At 37.9% G+C, this 15857-nt stretch overlaps 1 protein-coding gene and 1 non-coding gene across 2 annotated transcripts; one reads left to right on the forward strand and one right to left on the reverse strand.

Moving 5' to 3' along the window:
* Positions 1-10861: 10861 nt before the first annotated feature.
* LOC147787283 (uncharacterized) lies at positions 10862-11554 on the reverse strand. The gene is made up of 2 exons (XM_087119492.1): positions 11414-11554; positions 10862-11287 (listed from the first exon to the last, which is right to left on the reverse strand). Exons 1-2 carry the CDS (start codon positions 11552-11554, stop codon positions 10862-10864), a joined length of 567 nt encoding a protein of 188 aa, XP_086975618.1.
* Positions 11555-15312: 3758 nt separating this feature from the next.
* TRNAN-GUU (transfer RNA asparagine (anticodon GUU)) lies at positions 15313-15386 on the forward strand. The gene has a single exon. It is a non-coding gene; the product is annotated as a tRNA-Asn (tRNA).
* Positions 15387-15857: the final 471 nt, after the last annotated feature.

Raw genomic sequence — 15857 nt, forward strand, 5'->3', positions numbered from 1 at the left:
GCATTATCTAACCACCTAAGGTAAGGAATGTTTGTGTGTTAACACGTCCTAGCGATACCTACAAGTACTATTTGCCTAAAGTTCGTGTGGTTACTTACTTGGATGACGTGTGTCTTCCCGAGCAAGCTTCTTCGCATGTTAGGAGCTCCAAAATTCCTGGAATCTTTCTCTCACATACAATAACCTATGCATTCAACTCCTTCGTCAAAATTCCTAAACTTCCAAACTAGTTTTTTATTCTTTTTTTATATATATATTTTCTTTAATTTTATAACTTTCTCTCCACAATTCAAATCAACTTAGTTTCTTCACGAAAATCGTAAACTTTTAATTGATCGTTACAAAGGTATAATTTTTTGTCAATCACAACAACAAATAATCGAGTTCGAACATCATCAAAAACAAAAAATTGACAAATATTTTCAGCCACTAGATGTTTATGAGAATGCCACCTTCGGGTTTGAATCAACTCCAACTTCCTTCATGAAACTTATGCAAAATTCCTCCAATATAACCATACTAAAAATTCAAAACTTAATTCCAAGGAAAGCTCTCGAATTTGAAGGAAAGTTTAAATGAAGAACCCAAAAATCATACATTTCGTTCTTCCTTGATTCTTGACGGAATTGAGTGATTAAAAAGACAAGAATAGTTCTTCCAAGACCACCAAACAATTCTTGTTTTATCTCTCTCTCTTATAATCCCTAAACGATCATCTTCTTTTATCTCTCTTCTCCTATTCTTTCTTTCTTTTTTTTCATTCGTAGTAATCAGACTAGGTTAATCCACGCCTCTAATTAGGAATTGAGGGTATATATGATCAATTTACTTTTATTTAGTCTAGGTTAATCCCTAAACACACATGCATCGGATAGTGGTATTTATTTTAACTTACGCTTATTTATTTTATTTAGTCTTTTGTTGTGTCGTTTTAAAGATGTTTTCAAAACACGTAAGTCCATGGCTGTGTTTTAAGATAAAGTATGTTTTATGGAATTTTAATGAAGTCTTCCGCATTCAATGTTTAGGGTACATATACAGTAGCGACCTTAAATTAAGTAGAAAATTTCGGATCGTTACATAACATGTCATCGTTGATCGCTGAGATACAAAACTAAACTATTATATATTTATATCATATTGTATTATATACATAAATTTCGAGCTTCTATTCGTTTGTGTATGTTTAAGGATTGGAATTTTATTTTTTTTAGATTTTATGTTGAGATTTTATTTTTGGTGCCAAAAATGAAGAGATATTATGCTATGAATTTATTCTCGCCGGAAAAGGTGCGCAATTTCCGACAAGGAAGTTATTACACCTTCAATGGAAATGTTATAAGACTCTTTATATTCCTATATTCAACCCTTCTCTTTCTATATAAAACGACTTTTTGTAACGACCCGAAATTTTCTACTTAATTTAAAGTCGCTATTGTACACATATCCTAATCATTGAATGCGGAAGACTTCATTTAAATTCTATAAAACACATCCTTTATCTTAAAACACAGCCATGGACTTACGTGTTTCGAAAACATCTTTAAAATGACACAACAAAAGACTAAACTCAAAGAAAATAAATACTATCCGATGCATCTACCATGGTCTCAAGTTGTGATATCGTCATCAGCCGTACATGAATGTCTTGCCTTAACCTGAAAAATGTAGTACACATGGCTTGAGTATTTAAAGAAATACTTAGTAAGTGACCCCACTATTGAGGTTAAATGCAACAATCACATGCAAATGAGATGATGGGACCTATCCTTTCAATCTATTTTCCTACGGTGCTGTCCTAACGGGTAATTTGGATGCGTACCATATACTCTACACATAGCCCATACGTGCGAGTATGGGCTCACCAGTCAGTTCGCACTCTGCTAGGCCACTTTCCTTGTTGGGCGAGTATACTCTGGGAGCTCTTTAGGCCGGACACCTGTTAGAACTAGTAACCGTCACGACAGCGCTATGCAAAACATAATGATCGTTGTCTTGCCATTTGATGTACGCGACTGTACCCCCGTGATGGAATAGGGGTATCCCCTAAATGCATGAGCACACATAATGCATGAGGTCCCCAACATTTCTACTCTTATCAGTAATGAATATAACCCCGCTATCATCTTTCATGCTTAACATGTCATTTCTCATTTTTCATTCTACGTATCATACATAATTCTAACGGGGTTACATTTCATTTCATTTATCGTGATATATGTCATTCATAACATGCTGTATACATACAATTTAGAAAACATAACTAATGCTCCATGCTTTTAACATGTCTTTTCATAACGTACCATTCATACAATAATTACCTTAATGGTCACACAAAACCATCTAAACATAACATATCACATCACAATATATCATATCATAAACATGTCATATAGTAAACACTTTGTGGTCATATCATTCCCTAACTTATCATAGCCTTAACGTTCTTATACCTATCACAGTTATATCGTTACGTGAACGTACCTTAGTCATATCATCACTGGAACGTATCTCAACACTATCATTCTATCGATCTATCACAAACCTATCCTTTTCTACCCATATCCTAACCATATATGTAACGATCCAAAATTTTCTATTTAATTTAAGGTCGCTACTGTATACGTACCATAAACATTGAATGAGGAAGACTTTATTTAAATTCCATAAAACATAACTTTTATCTTACAACACAGCCATAGACTTACTTGTTTCGAAAACATCTTTAAAATGACACAACAAAAGATTAAATAAAATAATAAGCGTTTAAGTTAAAAACATCCTATTCTAGCCTAAGTCTAAGAAAATAAATACCACTATCCTATGCATGTGCCATGGTCTCAAGTTGCGATGTCGTCGTCGGCCATACAGGAATGTCTTGCCTTAACCTGAAAAATGTAGTAGCACATGGCTTGAGTATTTAAAGAAATACTCAGTAAGTGACTCCACTATTGGAGGTTAAATGCAAGAACATGCGAATGCAATGACGGGACCTATCCTTTCAATCTATTTTCCTACGGTACTGTCCTAACGAGTAATTTGAACGTGTGCCATATACTCTACACACAGCCCATACATGTGAGTATGGGCTCACTAGTCAGTTCGCACACCATTGGGCCACTTTCCTTGTCGGGCGAGCATACTCTAGGAGCTCCTTAAGCCGAACACCCGTTAGAACTAGTAACTGTCATGGCAGCGCTATGCAAAACATAACGATCGTTGTCCTGCCATTGGATGTATGCGTCCGTACCCTCGTGATTGAATAGGGGTATCCCCCTAAATACATGAGCACACATAATTCATGAGGTCCCCAACATTTCTTCTTTTGTCATTAATGAATATAACCCCGCTATTATCTTCCACGCTTAACATCTCATTTCTCATTTTTCACTCTACGTATAATATAATCCTAACGGGGTTACATTTCATTTCATTTATCATGATATCATGTCCTTCATAACATGTTGTATACATACAATTTAGAAAACATAACATAACGCTCCATGCTTTTAACATGTCATTTCATAACGTGCAATTCATTCAACAATTACCTCCATGGTCACACAAAAAAATCTAAACATAACCCCTCACATTACAATATATCGTATCATAAACATGTCATATCGTAAACACTTCATGGTCATATCGTTCCCTAACTTATCATAGCCTTAACGTTCTTATACCTATCACAGTCATATCATTACGTGAATGTACCTTAGTCATATCATCACAGGAACGTATCCTAACGCTGTCGTTCTATCAATCTATCACAAACCTATCCCTTTCTACCCATATCCTAACCATATTCTTTCATTAATCTCCCCTATCCATAGCATTACGATATGTAACCTAACCTTAACGCTTCATGAACGTATCTTACTCCTATCGTTACATTTCGTCTTGTGCATCCTTCTCGTATCCTATCGAGAACATATCCTTGAACACATCGTACCATAATTATTATCATACAATTCACATATTATAACATAACATAAACATAATATAAGCATACCGATTCACAGATAATTCACACATATCAGTATATATGACACGTGCAGAACCATAAGCACGTGTCAACATCTTTCAGTTGTTTGATTTGAAGTCCAAGAAGAAAGTGGGCTCTTCCATCATACTCATCTCAAACTCATTATGCATACATTTAGAAAATTCTTCACATAAGAAGGATTAGTAGAACCAAATATAATATCATCCACATATATTTACACTAATAACATATATTTTTTCTTTAATTTTAATAAAGAGAGTAGTGTCGAGCTTACCCATTTTGAAATCATTCTCAATAAGAAAATTAATAAGTCTATCGTACCGAGCTCTCGAAGCTTGTTTTAAGCCATAAAGAGCCTTTTACAACTTATAGGCATGATGTGGGAAATTAAAATTTTCAAATCCAGGAGGTTGTTTTACATAAACTTCCTCCATAATATAACCATTTAAGAATGCAGTTTTCACATCCATATGATATATATAAAATTTTTGTAAGAAGCAAATGCAAGTAAGGAGGTCTACAAGTTGATTGTCCTTCACAAAAACCGTTTTTAATAAGTTGATTTGCCATAAGCTCATAAAATAAAGTTTAAAAAAAAAAACAATAGGAGCAACCTGATACCAATTGTTGGATCGATATGGCAACCCTAAAGGTATGAATAGGGTTTCAACAATATAATGATTAAATTTTTGTAATAACAATAAAACTTAATAGCATGCAATAAAACTTAATAATAATTGAGAATTTAAATAGGAAAGGGTTAGAAAATATAACACCGTAGTTTTATAGTCGACCTACTCCACTCCCCAAGCGCCGGGAATTTGAATAAACCTTTCTTGACTCTTTCCTCCGATCAGAGCCCAACCGCTACACCGCTCTTTTTACGAGTTCAAGAGAAAACTCAATCCTTTCCACGACTCAGGTTTCCATGCCTCAGGTTCAAACCAGTACACAGCTCTTTTTACGAGTTTAGGAGCAAACTCAATCCTTTCCACGGCTCAGGATCAAACCGGTACAATTGTCTGAAATTTTATAGAAACACACCACAACTCTCCGAAGTAGTAGATTTACAATTTTCTCACAATAAGATAAACAACAAATAAAATTGGAAGCTTTGGAGAGAGCAATAATGGAGGCAAAAAGATTTAGATCGACCAAACTATGTATTTGTGTTCTATGTTCTGTGTTCTGAAAAATATGAAGAGGTGATGGGTTAAAATAGTGATGAAGTTGTAAAAATAAAAATTGATACGGACCACTAAAACGTGGACCAAGTAAAATAATATTTATTTATTTAAATTTATCGTGAAAAACTAGAGACCACATATTTCATTTATTTAATTATATATATATATATATATATAGATAGATAGATATATTATTTTAAATAAATATTAAAAATATTTTAAATTCATTTTTATTATATATATATAAATGTAATAATATAATAGAAAAATGTTAATGAAAATAACGTGAGTAACATTTAAAATTTAAAAGTAAAACTAATGAAAATAATTATAAATGTAATTCAAATAATTTTATAATTCAAATAATTTTCTTTTTAAGTTATTGACGACTGTTATAAATGTAATTAGAACTAATTTTATAATTCATAAAGTAGTGAAAAACTTTTATAAATGTAATCGAAAACTCTACCGTTTGTTACTCTACGAAAGTTATAAATGTAATATTTCGATTGGTCCATAGTGTTAATTTTGTCGATGGTCCATGATGTCAATTTTGTCACCACATCACCACATCGGATATCTTGTTTTGAATTCGATTGGTCCATGATGTCAATTTTGTCGCCGGTTCATGATGTCAATTTTGTCACCACATCATCACGTCGGGTATCTTGTTTTGACTGAAACTTCTTCGTTTTAGCTCTAATTTGAGTGAACCAAAAAAGACTTTAAAATAGTTATTCCCAACCTTATATTGTGGACAAACAAAATATTGAAAATTCTTAATAATTGAAGGTAGGTCTGTCATCAACAAAACATTAATTAATTAATTAAAATTAATTAATTTGAGATTAAGGGCCGGCCAACCAGGTAAAGGTTACAAATGGTATATATGAGTAGTTATCCACTAACGTCAATTTTTTTAATCATCTTTTCATTTATGATACCTTATTATAAAACTCAAGTCCAGGTGAGAATTAATTTTCTAAATTTTTTTCTTAAAATTTCAATTTGAAAGTTTATTGAGACCCTTAGACCCTAAATCTTTAGAGGTTGAAAGACGTGGTAGACGAAAATAATGCTTAGAAAATTGCAAGAAACTCAAGAAAAATATTAAAAAATTATGTAAAACCTTAAAAATATGTCATTCAAAAAATAAGAAATGTTTGAACTATAAAATTAAACAGTATTTTGATATACATAAATACTCGAGTCCATGCCACTTATCTTTTACTTTCATTTTGAGGAAAATTTTCTATTTTAGTTAAATGGCTAGACCATGGGGGCATTCCAAGATTTTTATTGTTAAAATGGAATGTTAAACTTTTAAAATGGGAGGTAAATACTCGAGGTTTTCTAGCATTAGTATTGACACCTTTAACATTTTCTATTGAGCACATTAACTTTGATGAGATTTATTAAATATAAGGAATTGATTAAGGTAGGCTTGAAGGTGGCATTGATTAAAGGCATACTAAGGTTTGGATGAAATGACAAGTTAAGTCTACGCTTCAACGAGACTTTTGATATTCTAGATCAATCAGACCGGTGACATACAAATGAAAGGTTAAGTCCATGTAATGAAAGCCCTATGTAACCAAGCAATAACCTCCATTAACATACTATGAAAACAAAAAAACAAAAAAACTGAAGAAGCCACGTGAGGACAAAACGATGAGAGAGAGAAATATCGATTCACGTTTTAATCACTTTCGAGGATGAAAGTTATTTTTAGGAGCATGACACCAGGGGTTCCGCTAACCTCCCGACGTCGCTACAGATTAGCTTGACTAGGGAGGGTCCAGGGGGTGTGCGAGCCCTCAGAGATTCACACTTGCATGTCTGGGTAATGTATAAGGAAGTACTACACATCTATAGTAGTCCGAGACTGTAGGTTACCCGTAGAGAATAGAGATAGGTCCCAAGAGCATGATTGCATATGTTTGCATTTGCATGGCCCCCTATAATGGTAGGACCTGAGTTGGTTCGAGTCACCAATGAGGCTGTCCAGAAAATCCGAGCGAAGATGCATACCGCTCAAAGTAGATAAATAAATCTACACGGTTGTAAGGCATAGGATCTTGGAGTTTGAGATATGGGACTAGTATTCCTAAAGGTGGAATCCATGTAAGGTGTCTTGAGGTTCGGACGTAATGGCAAGTTAAGTTCCAGGTTCATCGGGCCTTTCGAGATTCTCTCGTGGATTGATCCCTTAGCTTATAAGTTTGTCCTACCTCCCTCTCTCTTAGGAGTGCACGATGTAGTTCAATGTCGATACTGAGGAAAAACATGACGGACCCTATCCACATAATAAACTACGAGCCCCTCCAACTCAAATCAACTCAAAGAAGATTTGAGTTATGAGGAAAAACTAATAAGAATTTTAACCTGAGATAGGGACACTGCGTTCGTTAAGGTTTAATGGCGAACCACCACACTGAGGAGGCCACGTGGGAACGTGAGGACGAAATAAGAGAAAAATATCCCGAGTTACAAGAGTTTGAGACTTTTGAGGATGAAAGTTCTTTTTAGTTGCTGGAAAACCCGTGAGTTTTCCGCCGACTGCTAGGAATAACGCAGGGTCGCAGAAACACGCGCCACGTTCCCCAAGGAACACCGAGTCTTCAGCTAATGAACTCCTCTTAGCCAACGCCTCAGAGTACCTGCAATGAAGGAAATCAGTAAGGAATCTGAGAGAAAGAAAACCTTGAGTTTTCTAGTGAGAATCCGAAACGAAACCTACGACCTCGAAACCTCAGCCTCAACGCCTAAACTGACCTACCAACACTGTGAAAATGTCCACCGGCCTAAATACAATCACCTTGAACAAATAGACGCCGTGTAGTCACCGTTTTCACTGTTAGATGTTAAGAATGAGAAATAGAAATAGAAATAGAATTGGGAAGGTGTATAATCTCATTGATATTGATATCCTTTAAATAGGATACAAGAGGTACAAATGAGTAAAATATAAAATAATTAAATACTGAGAATAAAATAAAATATACTCTAAATGAAATCGTAAAGGAAAGAATATTAAGATATAATATCTAAGATATATTACATAAATAATATATCTCAACACTCCCCCTCGAGTTGGAGAGTGTATGTCAATCACATCCAACTTGTCTTTAACTTGTCTTTACGGTAGGTCAATAACACCCAAGTTGTCTTTCACTTTTGTTTTTCGAGTAATGAAATATCAGTAAATAAATAGACCGCATTTGATTGGTTTGCATTTTTAGACTTTCAAGAAATTATTGAATTTACAAGAAATATGCAAAACTGTCACGACCCAATTTTTCGAGGCTTCGAAAAGCTGAGTCGTGACTAAAAAGATGAAATCGAAAACAAACAAAAAGGAATAAATAGTAAAGTAAAAGGTAAAAATGTCATTTAATTAAAACAAAATAGAGAAAAGTTTTGTTTCAAATGAATAAAAAAAGAAATTACGAATACAAAATTAAAACCAAATATTTCTAACGGGAAATACAATTATTAAGAAAAAAATACAAAAGACTCTAAAGACCGACAAGGGACTGACGCTCCGGAACGACCCCCTCTGTGACCGCACAGCTCTCCAACGCTCCTCCACCTCGACCGGCACCTGACAAAAAGGAAGGTAGAAAGGAATGAGTATAAAAATTATACTCAGTAAGCCACCTACTTGTAGGCTCTCTTCGCATCTTAATTTACAGATTCCCACAGTTTCCTAACTCGGTTCTAGGACATCTGGTTCTAGTCTTAGTCCCTTGGGGCTTGCCCCTTGGGTTTCACCGGTTCGTCGTCCTTTCATTAAAGGCCTAGAGGTTCTTTATGCCAAGCTATTATGGTCGGTATCTCTCTATAAGGTGCTACCTCTACATGGCTATCTGGGACTACATGGTACCTAGCCTAGGGGTGTGCTGAGTACCCCTACGCCCATTTAGTCCCCCTATGGGGGGCGCGACCCAACCTGTTCCCATGCAGCTAATGAGCTGTACGACGTGGGGACACATTTCCCATGCGATGGCTAAGAGCAGTAAGAACTGATCAGGGACCCCTTGGTCCTCCCACGAAGCTATAGATACCGTTCACACGCTAGCAATCTATGAACACTCCGGAGTACCTTCTTGCCGTGGTAAACCGCTAAAGTTCTAGGAGAAAATTAAGTCTGACTAGAGCGGCATATCGCTCCTAACAGAAATTCCCTAACCTTATCATAGAAATGGGCCCTAGCAATTAACAGAGGGTGCATGCAATCTTCTTCTAACATCATAGTATGTAATTCATGCAAACTAGGCATACCGGCTCAACGAGGCGATGACCTCCATCAAGCACCCAGAGCACGAAGTTCGCGCTCAATGGGGCGAATTCGTCCATCAAGCACCCGAAACTCGGCATACACAATTCTAACATAAATTAACGCATGCATACATACAGCGGAAGCTTAAAGCATACATCAACAATCATGTAATTTACCCAATATAAACACAACAGTTAATCTGACTAATAGTTTACATGGAGAGCTAATCTGAAGCAGGACTACTAGCATGCATTCAAACCGAGCGAATCCTACAAGTATTTCTTCCTAAATACTGGGTGGTGACTTACCTGGTTGACGCGTGCCCTTTTTGCTAGCGTTTCTTTGCCCGTGGGTGTCCACAAATATTGATTTCTTTAAATTAGGTCCCTATACACGTAAAAACAGTATTAGAACTGGAATCGGGACAAAAATCAGGCAAACAGAAAACAACCGGGCCAAATTGGCCGTTCCACGCACGCTCACGTGCCAGCAGCGCACTGGGAGTGCGTAGTCTCGCGCGCGGGAAGGTGCCAGTCGTAGGCTGCACGCGCACTCGCTTCCGCGTAGTCGCAGTCGGCCAGCCCGACCCGGTCGGCTCGGCTCGCGTCGCGGTTCGGCCCGGCTTGCAGGCGACACGTGTCGACACCTCGCTGGAGCTGCGTTGCTCCAGCCGATGGTCAACACGTGTCCGGCGCCTGTCGCCACCCTCCGCCGCTCGCCGGCCGTTTTTTTTTTTCTCTTTCTTCTTTCTTCTCTGTCCTCTGAAAACTAAAACCCAGTCTGTTTTTTCCGATTTTCATAACTTTCAATCCGTAGATCGAATCGATATGATTCCTTCGACAAAGTTCTAGATCGTGTTACAGGCTACGTCCTAGTATTTTTTCTATAATTTTTTCTTGACTATCGGATTATTTAAGAACGTCAGAAGTTCGCTCACCGTTCTCGGACGACTCTCGGATCTCCGCCTTTGGGTTGAGGTCTCGGCCAAACTTCTTCACAGACCATGCGTGAGTTGTTCCTAGGTGAAGATTTCAGCATTTTAGGATCAATTCACGTAGGGGAAAACTCAGATCTGAGCAATGTCGTTCAGAAACCTTACCTCGCGAAATGTTCTTAGGTTTTGACGGAGCGTCGGCCTTGCTAGCCTCTCAATCCTTGTATGAGTCTCGTCTGGAGATGGATTCCGGCGGTGGTCCATTAATCTTCGCGGCTGACTCCTCTCTGATTTCTCTCTAACTTTTCTTTCTTTTGCAGGGAATCTGACGGGGTTCTCCTTGGACCCCTATTAGGGCTAGAGGGGCAAAATGACCTTTTTGCCCCTCAGTTGACTTAGCCCCCCGCCTTCTTTTTTTTTTTTTTTTTTTGGCGTTACAAATTCTCCCCTCCTTAGGAACTTTCGTCCCCGAAAGTAGCTATCTCTTGGAAGAGTTCGGGATAAGCTTTCCTCACGTCCTCTTCTCGTTCCCAGGTTGCCTCTTCCTCACGGCGGTTACCCCATGAGACCTTTACCAAGGGAATATCTTTGTTACGCAACCGCCTAGTGTCGAGAGCCAAAATTCTGCTAGGCTTCCCCTCGTAAGACAGATATTCTTGAAGAGGAGGCCTCCCATGCTCGATTACATGAGTAGGGTCGGGAGTATACTTTTGCAGCATGGATACGTGGAACACATTGTGCATGGTGGCAAGGTTCGGTGGTAGGGCAATTTTGTAAGCCACGGCCCCAACTCTGTCTAGAATCTTGAAGGGGCCTATGTACCTTGGGCTCAATTTCCCTTTCTTTCCGAACCTCAACTCCCCCCTAATAGGGGCCACCTTCAGGAACACGTGGTCACCCACCTCAAATTAAAGGTTCCTTCTACGCACATCTGCATAGCTTTTCTGTCGACTCTGTGCGGTGAGTATCCTCTACTTGATTTTCTGCACTGCTACGTTGGTGACCTGGACCAACTCTGGTCCCAGTAGTTGCTGCGTGCCTACCTCTTCCCAAAACACTGGTGTTCGACACCTACGCCCATACAGTGCCTCAAAGGGGGCCATCTGAATGGTCGCTTGATAACTATTTTTGTAGGCAAACTCCATTAAAGGCAGATGTTCGTCCCCAAAAGTTGGCGTCTCTTGGAAGAGTTTGGGATAGGCCCCTCTCCCGTCTTCTTTACGTTCTCGAGTTGCCTCTTCATTAAGGTGGTTACTCCCATGAGACTTTTACTAAGGTGGTCGCTCTTTCATACCAACACTTCGCGTCTTGGTCTGACCCGATAGGGTCTGGTACCCGTATAGGCGTACCATCTCCTTGACATAAACAAATTTTTTTTTTTTTGGCGTTACAAAAACAATATTGGTTTGCATTTTTAGACTTTCAAGAATTATTGAATTTACAGGAAAGATGCAAAACCAAAAAATAGACCGCCTTTGATTGGTTTGCATTTTTAGACTTTCAAGAAATTGTTGAATTTTCAAGAAAGATGCAAAACATAGAAATAGACCGCAATCATTGACTCGAGGATTGGTAACTTATCCCATTTAATTTGATTTGAAACAAGTGAATATCCTCCATGATCACTTCTTGGTCCATGCATAAATGCTTTAGAAATAGACCGCAATGATTGACTCGAGGATTAGTAACTTGTCCCATTTAATTTGATTTGGAACAAGTAAATATCCTCCCTGATCACTTCTTGGTCCATGCATAAATGATTTACTAGATAATAACACCAATATCGGTGCTCTTGATCACTTGAGAGGCTGTGAAAGAAAATACGAACATCTTGAATATGTCACCTTTGAGCTTGGTGAGAAATTTGAATATGCTTATAACGTATTCTTGATATTGGATGATCGACGTAAAGGCTTCACTGATTCAGTTAGGGTTTTGAGGTTTAATACTTCCCTTGGACTCTGAGTCCAAGGAGGTATTAGGAATACTAAGATCGGTGCTCTGATATTAGAAATACCAAGATCAATGCTCTGATACCATGTTAAAAATGAGAAATAGAAATAGAAATAGAATTGGGAAGGTGTATAAACTCAAAAATGAGGAAAATATAAAATAATTAAATACTGAGAATAAAATAAAATAAACTCTAAATCAAATCATAAAGGAAAGAATATTAAGATATATTCCATAAATAATATATCTCAACATTAGAGAAGGAATTCAGAATCAATTTTTGGAGAATTTTCGATCCACCTCCACCGATGTCCATCTGCTACGAAACTTCGTGGGAGAGGAGAGGAGAGTCTACAGAGAGATAAAGATAGAAAAAGAGGGAGAAACGATGTCAGAAAATGTCACGGAAAGGAGAGAGAACGTGTCGGAGAATCGCAGCAATCCGGGTGAAGGAGACGACTCCATCGGATGTGGGTCGGGCCCGATCCATAACTCGCAACCCAAACTGCATCAGTGTAGCCCACCTGTAGCAGCCCAAGAACCCTCGACCCAAAATCCAAGTCTGCGATCCGCGCCTACTCTACAACCCACACCAGAGAGCCGCAAACCGAGAAACCAAAACCGAGTCCATCCTACAAATGAGGCCTATGGCGCAGCCTACTAACCCACAGCCAAACTCGCTTGCGGCTCAGCCCACGAATAGAAGCCTAGTGCGACGGCAGTTCGGACGGCTTCGACACTCGCCCACGAATTGCGGCCTTCGACACTCGCCCCGACCTGGAGCGCCATTCGACCCGCCACGTGGCACCCACCAGTGCGAGCAGCCCTTCGTCTCATCTCGGCTTGGTAGCGCGACGGCAGTTCGGACGGCTTCTGGCGGCAACTCCCAGCGTATTCGGCTCAGCTTTCAATTTTTGACCCGGTTACCACCGTTTCAATCCTCCTGAACCTATTTTCAGCCTCAATTAAGATAATTGATGTCATTTTAGAGTCGTATTTCACATTGTAGTTGGATTATTAATGAAAATATGAAATACTAACGAAAGGTGACAAAAGCAGCGATAGGAAGCAAACCCTAACAACCTTTGGAGAATCTCTCAAGGAACAGAGCTTACGTTTAGCTAATTAGGGAGTACTTCGGCTAAGTAAGTGACCTTACTATAGGATAGGCTAGAAATTGTATGAGTTACAATTTATGATATATGAATTATGATGATGTATGAGTTGTATCGTATGATGTCGAGTACTAGTATATGATGATGTCTGAGTATATTATGATGTATATGTATATGATGATGTATGAGTTATGATGCTTAAGTTATGATGTTTGATGATGTGCGTAATATATACATTTCGATTGATGACATACTTGAGATGCTTGATGCACTTTATGACAATATGATGAGTATGATGATTGCATGACGTTTGTCTTAATATGTTGATGTTTTCCATATTAAGCATGTTATATGATGATGATTGCCATATTGCATTCTATCGATAGACTGACATAGGACACAACCCTAAAAGCATGAAAATGATATTAATATAAATATCCAATGAGCATGTGTTACTTAACGTAACAAAAGGATGAGACTAGAGACTTGGGTCAGAAGAGATGATAAGATGGAAATTAGAGGGACCTCATGCATGTTGTATGTTCATAAGTATAGGGATACTTCCCCAGATACGATGAGTGCGGACGCACAAAGTATGATGATAAGAGTGTTCATGGGGAGAATGACGCTAAGGGGTTCCGCTGACCTCCGGACGTCTCTACAGATTAGCTTGACCAGAGAGGGTCTAGGGGTTGTGCGAGCCCCCTGAGGATTCACACTACACATCCATAGTAGTCTGAGATTGGAGGTCACCCCTAAAGAGAGTGATAGGTCCTAAGAGCATGATTGCATATGTTTGCATTTGCATGACCTCTATAGTGGGGCCACTTCCTGAGTATTCTTCGAAATACTTAGGCCATGTGCCATATCATTTTTTAGGTAAAGGCAGGACGCACATATACAGAGGACGGCGACATCGCAAGAAGAGACTTTAACACATCCATAGGGTAGACTCGTATTTAATTTCCTAGTCTTAGGTTAGAATATGTTGTTTTGCATTTCATCGTTTTAAATTATTTTGTATTTGTTTTTATTTCCTCTAAATTTCACAATTTCGTATTTAAACACGTAAGACCATAGCAGTGTTTTCCAGAGATAGAAGATTTTTTAAATATTGTTGACATGTATGCTATAGATGATTTTTCTTTTAAGAGTTATATTTCCACATAGATAATAAGCATGAGACGTTAGTAGCAACTTAGAAATTTATGATCGTTACAATTAAAGATATCCACAGGGTAGGGTGGGAAAGCTTTCATCATTTATGTTCCCACTCCCTCTTTTTTCATCTTCATCCTTGCAAAAATTTTATCCTAATACTTTTCAACCAACATCATTTCAAAGGTACTTTTAATGAATAATTTTTAAATTTTTATTATAATTTCTATTAAAAAAGGTAAAGAAAAAAATATTTTTTAGGAAAATATAATATAAATTCTATCCCCATCATTTACATAATGATCTCAAATTCTAAAAAAAGAACGTTAGAAGCTAGAAATATATGTATATAATACAATATAATATAAATGCAATAGGTTAGTTACGTACCTTAGCTATCAACAATGGGTTCTTTTAGCTCTAATGGTGTGCATTCGAACCCAAAGGCACATGGTTTTCCTTCCAATTATGTCGTAGTGTCCTGTGGCGTAATCAGAAGGGTGGTAGGTAACAGGTTAAATGGAGGCAGTTTGGGTCAGTCGGTTGCGGATCTTGGATCAGGTCACCAGCAGATCCGCGCTCGCAAACCGTATGCTGACACGTGTTGCGTAGTGCCTCACCTGTTAGCTGACTTGCGTCTTCATCAATACTCAACTATCAAGTTAAGTGATTGTATGGCTGGAATAGCTCAGTTGGTTAGAGCGTGTGGCTGTTAACCACAAGGTCGGAGGTTCAAGCCCTCCTTCTAGCGGTGTGATTTTTTGTGAGATAGGTGGTTTCGAGTGCCCATTTCGGGCAACTATACGAAGTGGTCGTGTACGTAAGTGTAAAAAGTTAGGGAGTTGACATCGAGTGCTACATTTTTCGAGCAAATCAATAGTTGTACTTTCATATTTTATTATCATAATTAGCCATTATGCAAATTTGTAACCCTCCGAAAATAATTGGGCTTGATTCTTTTTCAATGTACTATGAATTTAAACTTGATTTTATCTTTTGTAATTTCAACAATAGTTTTTTAACATCTTTGTTGAAATTCATATTGCATGATTGAAGAAGAATAACCAATGGAGTATGAGGAACAAGCTTGTGGAGTCGATTTAGGCGAACAATGAGAAGAAGAAATTGAGCATGAGGTTCATCGAAGTTGAGTGGATTTTCAATATTCTCCTTGAATTCTAACAAAACTTCACGATTGTTGTCTCATTAGATCCGTATTGCA

The sequence above is a fragment of the Cucurbita pepo genome, chromosome 18 (assembly GCF_057944985.1).
Source record: "Cucurbita pepo subsp. pepo isolate OVF chromosome 18, ASM5794498v1, whole genome shotgun sequence".
Classification (NCBI taxonomy): Eukaryota; Viridiplantae; Streptophyta; class Magnoliopsida; order Cucurbitales; family Cucurbitaceae; genus Cucurbita; species Cucurbita pepo.